Genomic DNA, 17,756 nt, shown 5'->3' with positions numbered 1-17,756 from the left:
CCCACAGAACCAGAAAAAAAACAGAGACCTTTCAAGGATGACGATTCAGCCCAGAAAGTCCTAAATTAATGGTTTAGGTATATGCTATATGCATAAGAATTAAGACAAAAAAATGGGCTTGGTATTGGTAGTTGGGCAAGTTGGTTCGGCCCCACGACTAAGTCCATGGATGTCAAGTCAAACAAAGAATTGAGATAATTAGTTTTTTTCCATGGACCAGCTAAAACTTGAAAATGGCGTCACAGTGCATTGGATTAGAATATCTTACATTTTATTTCATTGTTAGACTTTGGACGAAGTGGAGAGTCGTGAAGGAGGTGCTCAGTTAGGATTATGAACTCTATCCACCAAGAAGAAAATATCCTGATCCAATATTCTCTTCGGAGTTTTGGACTTGTGTCCACGATCCATCTATGATCTATCTATCTACCATTCTATCCAGTAAAAGAGATTTCATTTTAAAATTAAAAATATTTCAGTGCTTTACATGGGCATTGGCTTTTCTGCCACCTTGTTTACGTCTCTTTCTGCTTCGTCTTTTGGCCTTTTGGTTTTAGTCTTTAGGAACAAGGTTGTCCTGTTGTGAATGTGAAATTTCTTCCTTTTAACTTTTTCCATTCCACCCATTATGGTTATGTTTGGTTTAAAGAAAAAAATAGGAAAAGGAAGGAAAAAACAGAAAAATTTATACAAAGTTTGTAAAGATTTTCTTTCAAACCAAACATAACCAAGCGAAGCGAAGACTTTCCTTTTGTTTTTGCCACTACCATCGTCTTTCTCTTCTCAGTTCTCTACTCGTATTATAATCATCAAATATCAATTAAAAAAACCTTCGGGTTTTTATAATTCAGTCCATCTTAGAAATCTGAGCCCCACTGTCAGGTGGATGAATCCTGACCGTAAAGGCCGGTTTATGAGTTGGGTCATGGGTGCCACCATAAGGACATGACTCATTGCAGAAGGTTCCTACCTGTTCATTCAATCTACCATCTTGAATTTTTTATGATATGGCAACAGTGTAGACCGTAGATCACTAGGATGGGTTCTTCTTAATCGAGACTTCAGTCATCCTGCCTGAAGTATTTCTTTCTTAATTAGCATTAATATCAAGAGAGAATTAAGTTAATTAACCACACCATTTCTTCAGAAGTATCAGGTAATTTGTCTAAACTGGAGCTGATTAATTACTCCACCTAAATCCTTGCCTGCCTTCTCTCTCTTTCTTTTTGTCTCTCTGTCCGGCCGTGGTCGTGCCGTCGTGGTGGCCCAGATACTGGAATCATTTCTCCAAGTCTTGGAAAATTCAACTCTCTCAGAAGCAGGAGACCAAATTCTCATCTGGGTTCATCTGCTTTCAAGCAGACTAAATTCACTGGTCCAAAGAGCCGGCTTAGAAAATCTAATCTGACCTTTTTTCAGAAACTCTAATCCCATCAGAACCTAAGCTCACTTTTATTCTTGATTTTGTATTCCGTCAGGAGATTTTGTATTCCGTCTGGCATATCTGATCTTGGTTTTTTCTGGGATATCCCAAGTTGGGTTGTATTTCTCTGAAATTCGTCACCATAGCCATAACTCCCTATCTGGGTGCTCTATCCTGAATCAGTAGAAACATGGGACATTGTTTCAGCAAGGACAACGTTTCACAACTAGATGTAAACGGGCATAGATCAGGGGCAGATGTTGCGAGGCATCAACAAAGAAGACAAGAGCCAGTTGTTCATACGCAGCACAAACCTCCTGCCCAGCAGCAGACCCGCCCATTACCCGAAAGGCCCAAGACTCAGCCGCTGGCCCCTGCTCCAGTTAGGTCTTCTCCTTATTCCCTTACTCACAGACAAGAAACCATCTTGGGAAAGCCTTTTGAAGATGTTAAGTCCCATTACACAATTAGAAAGGAATTGGGTAGAGGTCAGTTTGGTGTTACTTACCTTTGCATTGAGAATTCAACTGGTCACACGTATGCCTGCAAGTCAATATCGAAGAGGAAGCTTGTTAGTAAAAACGATAAGGATGACATAAGAAGGGAGATTCAGATCATGCAACACTTGACCGGACAGGCTAACATTGTAGAATTTAAGGGAGCTTATGAGGATAGGCAATCAGTACACCTTGTGATGGAGCTCTGCGCTGGTGGGGAACTCTTCGATCGGATAATTGCCAAGGGGCATTATTCTGAGAGGGCTGCCGCAACCATTTGCAGGGCCATCGTGAATGTTGTCCACATCTGTCATTTCATGGGCGTCATGCATCGGGATCTCAAGCCGGAGAATTTCTTGCTTTCCAGCAAGGATGAAGGAGCGATGTTGAAGGCAACCGATTTTGGGCTGTCTGTGTTTATTGAGGAAGGTGAGTTTTGTCTTCAGTTGTTCAACTGGCAAACTTTCAATGAGAAATTGGTTTAATAGATTAAATTGTTCAACAATATGGTTGATCTGTGTAGATGCTTTGATCTTTTGCCTTTCGTGCTTTGTTATATATTCATTTTCTTTTCTTTGTTATATAGTGTTTTTTTTTTTGGCGTCCTTTCATTTAAATCAGTGGTATTCTAGAACATTTTTTAAGGTTATCCAAAACTGTACTAAATCTACTCTGCCCCGTGTGTTCAATACCCATGGATGTAGGTGAACTGATGCAAGTAGAAGGCTCTAAAAGAGATAGGGAAACGCCAATGGAAATGTGGTAAACAATTATTTAAAGACTTATAATTTGAAAGAAAACACGGCTTTTGATAGAACAAAGTGGCAGGACAATATCTATCTAGCGAAAATAGTTGGGATTAAGGCTGACTTGAGTTCAACTTAGTTCTATTTATTTCGGTTAGAATTAATTTTGAAACTAGTTTTATTCTTTTAGATTGGGAAATGGTTGTAATGGGTCAAAAAGTACAACTTTAGAAGTCCGATTCAGTCTGAAAATATTTTTATCTGAAGGTATGATGTTGGGAGTCTTTATCCCAACTATATGGGATCAGCTACATCAATCCTGTTTCGCCATTCTGTTCTGTTTAAAGCCTTTTGTAGTCCTTAGATTAGGGAAATACTTACTTTATAAGGTTCATACTGTTGCTTAAAAAAGGACTAAAATTTTGGAGTGGAACTTTGCTTTTAGCCCTTTCCCCTCAGTTTGGTGCTAGAACCATTCCTTTAAATTTCTTCCAAGTACTAATTCCTTTAAAACTCTTCTAGGTGCCGATTCATGGAAAATTTTTCTTTATTACACCTGAAATGTTGAAAGCATATAAAAGTATAACTCATACATCAGGTTGTTATACAATGAGATTACTCATGGGTCCCAGGAAGAAATAAAAAACTAAAATTACTTTCTGTTCTGAATATTTAAAGATTTGTCGTAGTATTAACTTTTTTCATGAAAGATAAAGAATATACTCCCCTGAACTCATTATAGGATCTTTAAATGCTGATTCAGAGACAGTCCTAGATGCTGATTTCTAGGTTATCTTTGTTTTATCTTTTCTTCGTTGATTTTAGAATTCGAGGATTATTGCTCTCTTGGATTACTACTCTAATTTGTCCTTTTGATTTTTGCATTACAATTCCTTTTCAATTCCCTTCATATGGAAAACTCCCTCCTTTGTTGTGAAACTCCTAACCCTCCACCTTGATCTTCCTAGGGGTAATACATCAGTTTGACATGTTGGTTGGTCCTCCATCAAGAACCTTGGTCAGTCAAAAATTCTTGCCTGACTTAAATCCTCTACTTCTAACACATGCAGGAACTAGTTTGCTAAGTTGATCATTGACAACACAAACAACTGGCTTCTTGATGGATAGAAAATGAGCTTATCAGGAGCTCCTGGAGCATACCAAGATTATAAGATGTTCAGTATCATGAGCACTGCTACAATGTTCATCTCATTGGAGAACTGAAGAAGGACGCCATTTCCTTACTGTAATTTGTAGTACAAGGCATTTCAAAGGGCATTCTTTTCATTGTTGTTGGTGTTGGATCTCAATTCCTCTGTGTTTATGCTTTCTCTTGTAAAGGGAATTTAATTCATTCAGTCTTTATCCTATTTTTCATCAAAGATATTAGAAGTGTGTTTTTGGCATCTCTGTTTTCTATCTAATCTTGTTTTGTAATATTTTTACTGGTTTTAGCTTTACTTTTGTGCAGATTATAAATGCTTCTCTTGTATATATTGACTGTTGTGATACTCAAGCAGAATTAGGAGATACATTTTTATGCTATTATTCATGACTAACTGGTTTTCCGTGGTATTCCTGGCAGGAAAGATATACAGAGATATTGTAGGAAGTGCCTACTATGTTGCACCCGAAGTGTTGCGGCGTAGTTATGGAAAGGAAGTAGATATTTGGAGTGCAGGAGTAATCTTGTATATTCTGCTCAGTGGTGTACCTCCATTTTGGGCTGGTACAATATAAACATTTAGTGTTGTCCTAAAAATTTGTTTTATGTAATATAACATAGAAGTTCTCTTCTGACAACTTTCAGTCAGAAAATTTGGGATTTGTGCATACTAACAGTGGATATTGCAGAAACGGAGAAGGGAATATTTGATGCTATACTGAAAGGAGATATTGACTTTGAAAGTGCACCATGGCCATCTATTTCAAGAAGTGCCAAAGATCTGGTTAGAAAGATGCTCACACAGGATCCCAAAAAACGGATTACCTCTGCACAAGTTCTTGGTGTGTCCCTCCTTTTCATTGTTTTCTTTTTCTTATTCTTTCTCCATCCTTTTTTATCATCAAGATGGACTTAATATGATTGCAACATATGGTCATTGGAATATTATCCACAAGGTTTAAGTTATTGCATATTGTCAATAAGGCCATTTTCTTAGCTGTTGGTAAGGTCCTACATGCAATATATGATATTATCTTAGCCCATGAAATGGCATTTCACTTAGTATAACTTGAAAGTTGAGCACAGAAGCTGATATATATCAAAATATTTTAATGTGGAGATTACCTTTTCATCATGATACAAATTTTAAGAGGGATTCCATAAGGTTTGTGTTGTTTCCACAAAGATAATATGAGAAATGATAAATGATTGAAGTTTTGGTCATTGTTCAAAAAATTCCAAATATGCAATTGCTTATTTTGTTGAGTTGAATTGGTTTGACTTCACAAATCAGTTTATTGTAATAAATTCACATTAAATTGTGTCCTTGATGATAATTACTTTGGTATTTTTATTGCAAATCTATGCTTTTGATTGAGATTTAATGGCTGATTGTCCAGAGCATCCATGGATTAAAGAAGATGGAGAAGCATCAGACAAACCAATAGATAGTGCAGTTCTGTTTAGGATGAAGCAATTCAGGGCTATGAACAAGCTTAAGAAACTTGCACTGAAGGTAGGTTAGTTATTCATTCACAAGATTGTTTATGACTGAACAAACTGCCATTAAGTCAGCAGGATGGAATGTTTAGCAGAATCTGTTATCCCTTCCTCAACTACTACAGGCAGCACTCGTACAAAATGTTGTACCTAGGTGGAATTTGATCTAATGACATGACTCTTAACACCAATTAGTATATGCGAATAGAATATACTGAAAAAAAAGGTTTTCTTTGGAAGATTTAATTTCATATAACCAGATCATTATCTTTATATGGCTTTCCTCCTTATGTGACACACTTACTGGTAGTTCTGATCCACTAGAGAAGCAGGGAGGCAAGAATCCTCACAGCTTCAATTCCTGATTCGCTTATCTTTGTGTTTTCACAGGCTGATTTCGATAATAAAATATCCTTGTCTAACTTACATTTCAGCTAGCTCTAATTTTAATTTTCTTTAAAATGTTCTATTGGTTTTTTTGGAAACTCTTCTAGGTCATCGCAGAGAATCTTTCTGCAGAAGAAATTAAAGGGCTGAAAGCAATGTTCACAAACATGGACACTGACAAGAGTGGTACAATCACCTATGAAGAACTGAAGACAGGGTTGGCTCGACTTGGATCAAAACTATCAGAGGCTGAAGTCAAACAACTCATGGAAGCTGTAAGATATAAGTGCATTGAAAAAAATAAGCTAGATTTCTTCATCTTTTAGTTTACATGTCTGAAATTCTTGGGTTGATCATTTCTTTCTTTTTCAGGCTGATGTGGATGGAAATGGAACAATCGATTATATTGAATTTATTACTGCAACCATGCATAGGCACAAGCTAGAAAGAGACGAACATCTATATAAAGCCTTCCAGCATTTTGATAAAGATCAGAGCGGGTGAGTGTGCTACTTTTTCTTTTTGTTTCATTGTAACATCATGGTGTTGTAGATCAGTGATTTACTTCTCACTAGTCCACTGTCTTTGAATATTTAATCTTCAGAACAAGAATGATCTATTTCCTTGTCTTCTCTCCAATGAACATATATACTTTTTGACAACTTAATATTAAGTATAATTAATTATTTATTTATTTTATCCATAAAAACTTAATATTAATTATTTTTTCCTGGTTTATTCAACTACTAATTTTGTAATTTTCATACGTAAATTTATTTAGAACCATGCTGCTTTGTTAGTCAATCTGAAATGCTGTAAACTACAACAAATCTTGTAATATTTTCAATGTCAAAGTATGAAATTTTCTTGTGTCAGGTTTTTTGGTTCTTATTTCTTACATTGTATGTTGGGGTTGGCATGTTGAGATTTGTTCTTACTCTCTGTCATTGGCAACATGTGCATGGTTACATGGGTAGAAATCTGGTTGAAAACTAACAGGGTTTGTCATGATGTCAAAAGTCAATTTGGGGCCTTTTAGGTGAGTGAAGGTACCACTTGACTTGGCTGGGCCTTAAAGATGGATTGTAGTAACTAGATTAGAGAGAACTTACAACTGTCTTACTCATGTTATTAAAACTTTGTTCAACCATACATTCTAAACAGGTTTATTACAAGAGATGAATTGGAAACAGCTATGAAGGAATACGGAATGGGTGATGAAGCCAGCATTAGGGAAATAATTTCAGAGGTGGATACAGATAATGTAAGTTTTCTCTAAATTGAAACCTGAAAGTGTTATGTTGCAGAATTAAAAATGGCATTGATGTCTGTTAAACCTACAGGATGGGAGAATCAACTATGAGGAGTTTTGTACAATGATGAGGAGTGGATTGCAGCAGCATGCCAAGCTATTCTAATTCCAGTGACAGCCAGCTTTTTTTTTTTTATTTCTGCCAAATGCATTGGTAGAGCGTAATATTTAACTACCTCACCAAGTGAACCATGCAAGCAATATAGAAGGGTCTTGAAGACTTGGGGGATCTCATTGGAGACCTCTAGTATGTGCAGTGCTGAGTGCCCTTTATCTAAGAGGATTATTTCCACTATTGTCTCATATTCAAATGGAAAGAGGCATGAAGGCAAATTTAGCATGTAAGGCCGTTGGTTTAGATAGTTTGGAGCTTGTACTCTTTGTATATCTAGTTTCTTCATGTTTGTTTGTTTTCCCTTTCATTCCAAGGAATTTGTATTGCAGCTGTTTTTCATTGTGACCACTTAACGTTAAGAGGCATCCATGCTGAGAGCCTATATACAGAAGAATTTGTTCTTGTCATAGAAGTTGACTTCTGTGAGATTGATAATGTTGCTTTTGATGTATTTTGGTTTTTGCATGTGTATTTCTGGCATATTCTTATATTGTAATGCAAATGCAATATTTTAAGCAAATCAAGAAATAAAGATTTAAGTGTTACCCACGTACACTGTATACCTGTATTACATGTAGAAGGATTGTATCCAATCCCCTACCTTGCTGCCCGGTAAGCATTCAAGTGCATGAATCTTAAAAGTTATAGGTTAGAGAAAGAAAAAATGCAAGGTGCCAACGGGTTGGTAAGGTCTCCCTGTGGCTGCAGCGGAGACTTTTGGGATAAAATCCTGCTTGCATCGACTCGGGGTCTGTTACTCACAAATTGTTCCCACATCCCTACCCACAGAGCATCACCACCACCATGTATTGAGAATATCTCCCTAGGATTGACAAGGGAGATATTCCCGATGTGCAGCTGTAATGATGTGGGAACAGCTCGTGGGTAGCAGATCTGAGCCTTATGGTTTAGTTACCCTTATGGAGTAAATAAATAAAACAAAGGGTAAATTTTTTAAATTACCCTTATGGTTTAGTTAATTAATGACTAAGTGTATCTTTACTAATGCTACTCTTACTGTTTATGACAATTGACCAACTCTACCTTTACTGTTAATATTCCATTAAAACCCATAAACACGTGACATTTAATATTTTTTAAAACCCAATGCTACCCTTATCCCCTTCCTCTCGACCCAACACACCTTCCTCCTCCAACCTCTCTCTCTTCCCTCTCATCTTCCTCCCACAGTCTCCATCAACACCGATCATCTTCCTCCTCCGACCTCTCTCTCTTCCCTGTATCTTCCTCCCAGTCTCCATCAATATCAGATCATCGGAGAGAATGCACTGTATTTGCAGTAAACAGTCAATAACAAAATATAAAAGAATAAAAAGAAAATAAAAGCAGAGAACAAGCAAACTGGCACACCCTTCATCCTCTTTCTTCTTCAACAGTGGGAAGAAGCAGAGAATGACTGAACTGAATAGGGGTGGCGGCGGCAACCCCCTCTGGAGTCCGACCTTTCTCTTTCTCTCTTCTTCCTCTAGGCGATAGCGACGACGGCAACAACCCCCTCTGAACTCCCATCTCTCTTTCTCTCTCTTCTTCCGTGACGGCATAGCATCTGAACTCTGATCTCTCTTCTTCCTCTGGGCGATGGCGACATCTAAACTCCGATCTCTCTCTTCTTCCTCTGGGCGATGGCGACATCTAAATTCCGATCTCTCTCTTCTTCCTCTGGGCGACGGTGACAATATAATCTCTCTCTTCTTCCTCTGGGTGACAGCGACAGCATCTAAACTCCGATCTCTCTCTTCTTCCTTTGGGCGACGACGACAACATTTGAACTCCGATCTCTCTTTTCTTCCTCTGGGCGACGGCGATAACATTTGAACTCAAATCTCTCTCTCTTCTTTCTTTGGGCAACGGCGACAATATCTGAGGCGATGGCGACAGCATCTGAACTTCGATCTCTCTCTTCTTCTTCTGGGCGACGGCAACAGCATCTGAACTCTGATCTCTCTCTCTTCTTCCTTTGGGCGACGGCACTGGCACTACCCTGTAACTCCACCCAGCGGCGGGTGGGTGGAGAGAGAAAGAGGTAGAGTAGAAATTTACCTGTAATTCCATCCAGCGACAACCTCTGAACTCTAAAGATAGTTTGGGCATTTTGCATTGTTTTTTTACGGAGGTTAACTGTAAGAATAGAGTTAGTCAATTGACAGAAACAGTAGGGATAGTATTATTCAATTTTTAAGCAGCAAGGATATACTTAATTAATTAATTAAATCATAAGGATAGTTTAAGAAATTTATCCTAAAATAAAAAAGAAAAAAATATATTTTTATGTATGCAATAAAGTTGATATATCAGTTTGGAGGTTTTTTTTCGTGAAAATAAATATAGATTAAACAGAAGAGAACAACAAACACCAAAATAAGAAACAAAAGCCAACAGAATAAACAAGAAAAAAAAAAAAGAACGCAAAGAAACCACTAAGAAAAAACTATAGGAAAGCACTAAAGCTAAAGGGAAGTCGATCCACAAATAAACAAGATGAACCGAGTCCTGCAACTGCCAGCCTGTGGGCTGTCATATTAGCCTCACGAGGAACCCAAACAAACTTCACTGAACGACCTGGGCAGAGAGATAATATATCCTTAACAACAAAAACAATATCTTGATGGTAGTCAAGGTTCAAAATATCGATACACCTGATATGTAGAGGCTATCAATAGTTTTTTTTTTTTTTTTTTTAAATCTGGTTCAGAGGGGTCGGTTTAATGTCTGTCCACCCCTGAACCAGTCAAAACCCCACTACACCCTATGTAAAGGCGTATCCAAAAGCTCTCCATATGATACGCATCTATATTTTGAACCTTGGTGGTAGTCCACCTATTTAGAACTGAGGCAGTTAACTATGAGGAGTTTATCAAGTTCAAAAATCAGATTAAAATTGCACTGTTGAACTGCTACTTTCAAAGCTTCAAAAAGTGCCAACACCTCTGCTAAAACTGCCGTAGAAGCATTGCACTGACTAAAACCAGCCCACCAAACAACACTGCCGCTGTCTCGAGCTAGGAAACCAAAAGAGGCTTTACATGTAGTCAAAAAACCTCCATCCACGTTTACTTTCAAAGCACCCTGATTTGGAGGTAGCCAAAATGAAATTTGATATGAAGCATTCAGAGCGCTAGAACAGTTTTCCAATCCCGGAGGCGATGGCTGAAACATCTCTGCTATCGACCCATTCACAGAATTAATGATAACAAAAGGGCTTGTGTCAGTGTTTTCAAAGTAGAAGGTATTCCTATCCTTCCAGATAATCCATCTTCAGAGACCATCTTCCCATTTTTAGTTATGGCTTTCAAAAACCAAATTTTAAACTTTTCATCCCCATTCACTGTATCAGCTCTTAGGCCTAGACCCGAGCCAAACCATACATAGAACTAGGGTATGGAGAGGAGTTTCTCTCTCAGCACCACATCTCTTGCACTCTACAGAATTTATGACTTTTTTTTCTTTCTAGGCTCTCTTACTGGCAACCCCTTATTACAGCATCTCCGTGTAAAGTGTTTTATCTGGGTTCGATCGGTAGCTTCTAAATCTCCTTTGGGACTGCCACACCACCTAGGGAAAGAGAGGGATGCGGGTAGAAGTTTGTAGCTAATCGGTAGGCAGATTTAACTGTAAACTTACCTGGAGTAGGAGTCCAAATGAATTTGTCTTCCCACTCATTAGAGGCTACCATGATGTTGCCAATAGAGCTTGCAGTAGCTCCAGAGAAGAGATCATTAATCTTCTCCATATTCCAACACCTCCTTTCAGAATCAACCAAGGAGCTGACTTTTAAGTTTTGGGACTCTCTAGAACAAGGTCCCATTGGTTTAAAGTTCTCCAAGTTTGGAATCCAAGGGTTGGACCAGATGTTTAGATTGGAACCTACATTTGACTTTCCAACAACCCCCTAACAAGAGAAGCTTTCTACCCTCTAGTATACTTCTCCACTCCCAAGATTGATTTATTCTTTTCTTGGAGAAAATGGTCATTGGGCTAGTACCTTGCTTTCAAAGTTCTAGCCCACAAACTCTGAGAGTCTTCACAAAGCCTCCAAGCAAGCTTAGCTAGGAGGGCTAGATTAAAGAAATGAGGATCCCTAATTCTTATGCCACCATCACCTTTATTTTTGATAATTTGGCTCCAAGCTATCCGATTCATTTTCCTCTTTCCCTGAGTGTTCTCCCACCAGAAGTTTCTTTGTAATTTTTGAAGATTTGAACAAATTATTTTTGGCAGGAGAAAACTAGACATGTAGTAAGTTGGGACAGCAGCGACCACTGATTTTAGAAGGATCTCCTTTTCAGTGTGGGAAAGCAAGTAGTCTCTCCAGCCTAAGACTTTTGATGCCATTTTCTCAGATAGAAAGTCAAAAAAGAAGACATTTCCTTCTTGGAATCAGGGGTTGGGTTCCTAGGTAAATGGAAGGCTTGTCCAGCTTTTTAATGTGTAGGGTTTTTGACAGAGCTCTTTTCAATTTTAGGTACAAATGCTTACTGAAGAATACCTTTGATTTGTCATAGTTGACCTTTCGTCCTGAAACTTGTTCATATATTGAAATAGCTTGAAGGAGAGAGCCCACTTCATTGAAGTTTGTTGAGAAGAAGATAAAACTATCATCTGCAAAAGATAAATGGGATATCACTGGGCTTGCCTGCAAATTTAAATGTCAAACATCAACTTATTCTACACCAAAATGTTGAGAATAGTATAAAGCACATCAGAACAAATTAGAAAAAGATAAGGTGAAATGGGGTCTCCTTATCTAAGACTCCTTTTTGGATGAATCTCCCTAGAAGGGGATCCATTTATGAAGACTCTATAAGACACTGTTGGTACATATTTCATAATCCACCCTATCCATTTTTCCTCAAACCCTAATTTTTTCATTGATTTTTCCAAATACATTCCATTCTGTTATAAGCTTTATTCATATCTAACTTAATTGCCATAAAATGGAATTATGGAGTTATGGAGTGCTATTTAATAAACTTTCTTTTTCTTATTATCAATTTGTGCATATCTGATTGTCCCCAACTTCCAATCATCTGATGGATTTGGGTCTAGAGCTCTAGAGCCGCTTCTGTCGTACAAAATTACACATACCTTGACACGAACCTGACAAGGCCCAAAATCGATATGTTAGACTCAACAACCAATCCATCTCTGTTTGTCGGTTAAAAAAATGAGGAAAGAGTGGAGTAATCCAATAGGTGTTACATTTCATCATTTATAATAACACTTCCATAATTATCCATGCAGAAACTAGAAACAAATCCCAAGTTTAAGCATATCACTTATCAAATCGCTGAACCCCAAGTTTAAGCATATCACTTATCAAATCGCTGACTAGTTTGTATAGGTTTCCTTAATATTGATACAAACCTGATGAAGCGGAATTTGGCCCGACCTCATGAGAGGGAAATACGGACATGACTCAACACGAGTGACAACTTAGCATAAATCAGCTCGCTACAAAGCGAGCTTGGGTGAGCTAGTATCTCGAATTAAAGTCACTTCGAGCTAAGATCGTCTCGGTATCAAATCGTGACCAGGATAACGGAACCAAGTTCGTTATAGATCGAGCTCGGACCGATGGATCACTTCGGTCCAAGGGCACTTTGGCATTCGTATCAAGGCAGACCTAACGAGCACAAGCTCGAGAAGCTTGCTACCAATCAGCTTGCCATCGAACAACCCGATATCCTACAGGCAGTTCGCCTATCGTTCAGACCTCCGCATGGCAACCTCGAGGAGCACACCGCCGTACTCTGTATCCCACAAGACCGTACCTCGTAACGGTTACATTAGTTCACCAACTCCCCAGTTCTGACGGGAAGGGACAGTTTACCGTTTGACAACGTTTCGCCCACCTAACACGCAAGCAAGTCCCATCATAGCTAGGATCCGGTAACCGTTCCACCAACCCGCATGGACCCCAGTATATAAAGACTCTGCCCCCTAGGGGCGAAGGTACGTTCTATTCTTATTGTTGTGTGTGTAATTTTTGCTCTCTAGCTCTCTCACTGTTACTATCTTCAAGCTCTCTACTACCACTGTGCTCTAACTTAGCCATCGGAGTATCCTCGCTGGGTGAGCCACCCCGGGATCTCTGACTCATCTCTTTTAGGAACCCAGTTCTTATCGTTGCTGGCAGCCAGATAATATCCAGCAAGGAGCCGCCGGATTATGCCACATCATTTGGCGTCGTCTGTGGGAAGTTTGTTATTAAAAGCCTTTTTATCTCCATTCCAAAAACCTAAAAACTCAAAACCAAACCCATGGATCCTTCCAGCAACGCCGGATAGCGCAGAGAAGCAAACGTCTCTGGGGGGCAACCTCAGTTCCCAACTATCTGCATAGGTTAGTTCACCATACTGCTCCTCGTGGGTGGGATCCTAGCACCTGCTGTTCCTCAACCAATTTAGCCTGTGAATGCCCCACTTCCCCCTGTAGTGGGTGCAACCTCCGTTGAACCATCCATAGTTCCCCCTAGAGTAGGACAAAACCAACTAAGTGACCTGGTATACTGCGTACGAGCTATTCAAGCCCAAATGCAGCAGGTCCAATAGTTCCAACAGTACCAACAACAAGTTCTGCACCACATGTACCATCAGTAGTTCCCACCGCTGTAGTAGAACTAGCAACCTACCTCGCCTTAGTGTCCAATCACCCCGAGCAAGGCTCACTGCCAGAGCAGCCGCCCTTGCCGGGGAGAAACCTCCTAGGTCTCGTCCCGTGGCAGGAGAGAAAGACAAGTCCCTCCCATTTCTCAATAAGTAAGCAGGTCGAAAGATACTCAGCCCACCATAATCAGTTCACCTCAACCTTCGCGACCTGAAGGCACTCTTGCGGGAAACCGGTTCGAGGTCTTAGCTGAGGACTCCAGGCAAGACATTTCAGTCTATAGTAGTCGGTAGTCCGAATCACTTCCGACCAAAGCACCGTCTGACAGTGCGGAGGTCAGTAGCACCGCTGCGGAACCAGTCGAGCAGCGGCCAAGGAGGCATGCTAGAGCACCCCGGGCGGTAAATCCTGACCAGCTCGCGCGATCTAGCCAACCTGAGCAGCCTAAAGGCAAAATGGAGGTAAGCTCGGGAGTTACAAAAACCGCTCCCCTCCTCTCTATACCCTTTCCACTATCCCCCGAGCTCCTAGCCTCCCCGATGCCGATGAACTTCAGGGTCCCCCCTGGACAAGTATAACGGGTCTTTTGACCCAAACGACCACGTAGATTCTTTTCAGTCCTAGATGCATCTCGTCGGGGCTGACGAAGCCTGCATGTGCGTTGCCTTCTCTACAACCTTCAAAAGGGTAGCCCACACTTGGTATAGAAACATTGTGCCTGGGACAGTTAAAAGTTGGGCACAGCTCGTACAATTGTTCACCTCGCACTTCATTACTAGTAAGAAGTGCCCGAGGTCACAAGAAAGCCTTCTCAGTATAGTCCAGAGGGAAGGAGAGTCGATCCGAAGCTACATCAAACGCTTCAACGACACTTGCCTACTAATCCCGGACTTAGACCTGGCCGTGAGACTCACAACAACAAAAAAGGGGATCACTCACAGAGAGTTCAAGTGGCATGTGGTAGCGAACAAACCCAAAGACATCACAGAATTCCTTAAGCTCACTGATCAATTCATCGGAACCGAGGAAGAGATGAACCAACGGACTAAAGCCCCAACAGAGAAAAGAAAGAGGGAGGGCTACATCTCGAACAACGGTGGCGGCAAGAGAAAGAAAAGCAAGTCCTCCACGAGGGGAGGAAAGATGTCAGATTTTCATCCCCGAGCTCCCCTAGTTGAAAGAACAAGCTTCAAACCCCTCAACGCGAAGCGAAGGGAAATTCTCATGGCAATCAAGGACGCTTCCTTTGTGAAGTGGCCACCTCAGTTGAGAAGCGACCTGACCCTTAGAAATAAAAATGTATATTGTCACTTTCACAGAAACCACGGTCATAGCACCGAAAACTGTAAAAACCTCCGCGATGAGATTGAAGAGCTCATCCGTCGAGTGTACTTGAGAAACTTTGTACGAAGAAGCAATAAAGGCCAGGCAGATCAGCGAGGAGAACAAAAGAAAGATGCTCCCGAGTCTAGCAACAGGTCGACTGAACAGAGGCAGCTGCCCGAAGAAAGACCACTGCGCAGGATAATCAACACGATCACCGGTGGGTCGGTTGTCGCGGGTTGTTCCACAGCAGCGGGAAAAACTTTAGCCCGCGAACTAGAGCGTGAAGAGCAAAACCCTCCAAAGCAGTCGCGGCCTGAGGACCCTATATTCTTCACCGAGGATGATGTGCCTGGGATTCAGTACCCCCACGACGATGCACTGGTCATAAGAATGAAGATCAACGGCTTCAAAGTTAGGTGCATCCTGGTAGATTCAGGGAGTTCGGCCGATATCCTGTTCAAAGGCACCTTTGACAAGCTACAGCTCCGGGAAAGTGACCTCCAGCCCGTAAGTACTCCTTTAGTGGGCTTTAGCGGAGAAGAAGTCAGGCCCCTCGGGCGAGTTTCTTTACTCGTGGAGGTCGGTACATGACCCAACATCGCGAGGTTTGAGCATGCCTTCCTAGTTGTCACAACGCCTTCCCTGTACAATGCCATTGTGGGACGGCCCGTCACTCACGCGCTTCGTGCGGTGGTATCTACTTACTACCTGGCCATGAAGTTCCCCACGGACTTCGGGGTAGGAGTAGCTTGGGAAGACCAGCTTGAGTCCCGGAAGTGTTACATTGTCGCTCTCAAAGGGAAAACCAAGCTGGCAGATGACCTCAAGTTAGAACGACCTGTAGAGTACTTCGAGGAGCGAGCCACGCTAACCGAAGGGACGATCCACATCTCGACCTCAGCGGAAGATCCAACCAGAAATCTCCGGATCGGAGTTGCGATCGAAGAGCCTCTCTGCTCTCAACTGGTAAGTTTTCTACTCAAGAATTTAGATGTGTTTGCCTGGTCTGCGACAAAAATGCCCGGTATAAATGCTAAGGTTATAACTCACAGGTTGAACACTGATCCTTTAGTCAGGGTAGTTAGAAAGAAAAAAACACAACCTATCCCCGAAGCGCTGGAAGATAGTCGATGAGGAGGTCGGGAAACTCCTTGCAGCCGATTTCATTAGGGATGTCCACTACCCGAGCTGGGTGTCCAACGGAGGGAGCTTGAAGTCCTTGGACATGGGAACCGTGAGGAGTTCTGGGTACAGAGGAGAGGGGACCGAGAGAAGTGGTGCAACTCTTATCTCTCCCGAGCTTATTTCTATTTTGCCCTTGAGCTCAGGCAGGTTGAGGGCAGTGGCGGTTCGGCAAGCCCGGCAACATCTTTGTTGCTTCTTGGCTGGCTCGGCGTTGGTGCTGCTCGCTTCCGTATTGCTGAGCTCGATGGGCCCAGGGGGAGGCAGGGATGGCTATTGGTAGCTGCGGACAGAAGGGCCTTGTTCCAGGTCGTCGGCTAGCACCTCGAACCTGTTCTCCGCGAGTAGAGGCTCGAACTGCGAGTGCTGGGGTGATGCCGACCTAATTGGTTGGGAAGCCCCCGACTTGACCGCGGGCAGTACGACGGGGGTAGAAAGTCTTCCCTTCCTTATGTAAGACGATGCTGAAGTCTCTCCCCAGCGGAAAGGGAGTTCACTGCGGCACCGAGGTTTAGCTGACTGTGCTGCTGGATGTCAGGGGGGAGAGAAGGGAACTGTTGCTGGTATTGGGATACTTGGTGCAGCACTTGCTGCTGGTGGAACTGGAGTTGTTGAAACTGCTGCATCTGGGCCTGCATGGCCCGCATGCACTGCATCAAGTCTTCAAGTTGGCCTTGGCCGGCCACTGGAGGGAGAATGGTGGGTTCGGCAGAGGTCGTTCCGACTGCAGGGGGCAGTGGAACAGTTACGGGTGCCACCATTACAGGCACATTCAGGCTAGGAACCCCGTTCGCAGAGAGGGGGACGGTGAACTACCCGATGCAAACGGTAGGTAGTTGGAGTTGCTCCTCTGGGGTGTTCCGACGTTCGGAGTTGCTTGAAGAAGCCATGGGTGTCGGTAGTGCTAGTGGATGAAAGAAGGAAGCTTCGCGGAGACTAAAGGGAGGCTTTTCGAAGCGCTTCCCACAGATGGCACCAAATGATGCTGCACGATCTGGGCACTCCTAGCTGACTGACACCTGGCTTCTGGCTGGAACGAACGTCACCTGGGAGGAAGGAGAAAGTGAAGAGTTCCCGGGGAGATATCTCGGTGGGAACACTCCGATGGTTAAGTTAGAATTGGAGAAAATCTCAAAGAGAGAGTAGAGAATAGGAGTGCTGAAAGTGCTTAAGCTTCAATACCTTTTTCCTTGGAGGAGTTGGAGTTCTTTTATGTTGGAGCCCAGTCATACCTGGCATAACCACCACCGCTCTGACCATTACCGCCAGGACAGGCGTGGCAGGTGCAAGTGGCCGCCACACACTGCCATCGCCAGGTACGGGCTTGACAGACGTGTCAGGCTTCCTAGAGGCGGCAAACATAACGTCGCCTAGCAGGCGAAAAGCCGCCTGGCAAGGGATTAGAGCCCTGCCACCTGGTCTGGCGGGTACGGACGTCAAGCAGGGCTCCCCGCAGCCCACCGGACTGTCTGGGGC

General features: G+C 42.1%; 1 protein-coding gene across 1 annotated transcript; it reads left to right on the top strand.

The window, feature by feature from the left end:
• The first annotated feature begins 945 nt into the window (after nt 1-945).
• On the top strand, nt 946-7,694 carry LOC104612808 (calcium-dependent protein kinase 2-like). The gene is made up of 8 exons (XM_010280393.3): nt 946-2,349; nt 4,252-4,395; nt 4,521-4,673; nt 5,232-5,347; nt 5,826-5,993; nt 6,091-6,218; nt 6,883-6,982; nt 7,062-7,694. Exons 1-8 carry the CDS (start codon nt 1,614-1,616, stop codon nt 7,134-7,136), a joined length of 1,620 nt encoding a protein of 539 aa, XP_010278695.1. The 5' UTR covers nt 946-1,613; the 3' UTR covers nt 7,137-7,694.
• Nucleotides 7,695-17,756: the final 10,062 nt, after the last annotated feature.

Source organism: Nelumbo nucifera, chromosome 1 (genome assembly GCF_055504915.1).
Source record: "Nelumbo nucifera cultivar China Antique chromosome 1, China Antique-T2T, whole genome shotgun sequence".
In the NCBI taxonomy this organism is placed as follows: domain Eukaryota; kingdom Viridiplantae; phylum Streptophyta; class Magnoliopsida; order Proteales; family Nelumbonaceae; genus Nelumbo; species Nelumbo nucifera.
The sequence above is the reverse complement of the archived record's forward strand: the minus strand, read 5'-3'. Positions and strand labels throughout refer to the sequence as shown.

Excerpts from the sequence above, each read along its gene's own strand:
- LOC104612808 (XM_010280393.3), top strand. The coding sequence starts at position 1,614 with ATGGGACATTGTTTCAGCAAGGACAACGTTTCACAACTAGATGTAAAC. Across the intron at positions 4,396-4,520 it reads TGTACCTCCATTTTGGGCTG|AAACGGAGAAGGGAATATTT; the intron begins GTACAATATAAA and ends TGGATATTGCAG. Across the intron at positions 4,674-5,231 it reads TACCTCTGCACAAGTTCTTG|AGCATCCATGGATTAAAGAA; the intron begins GTGTGTCCCTCC and ends CTGATTGTCCAG.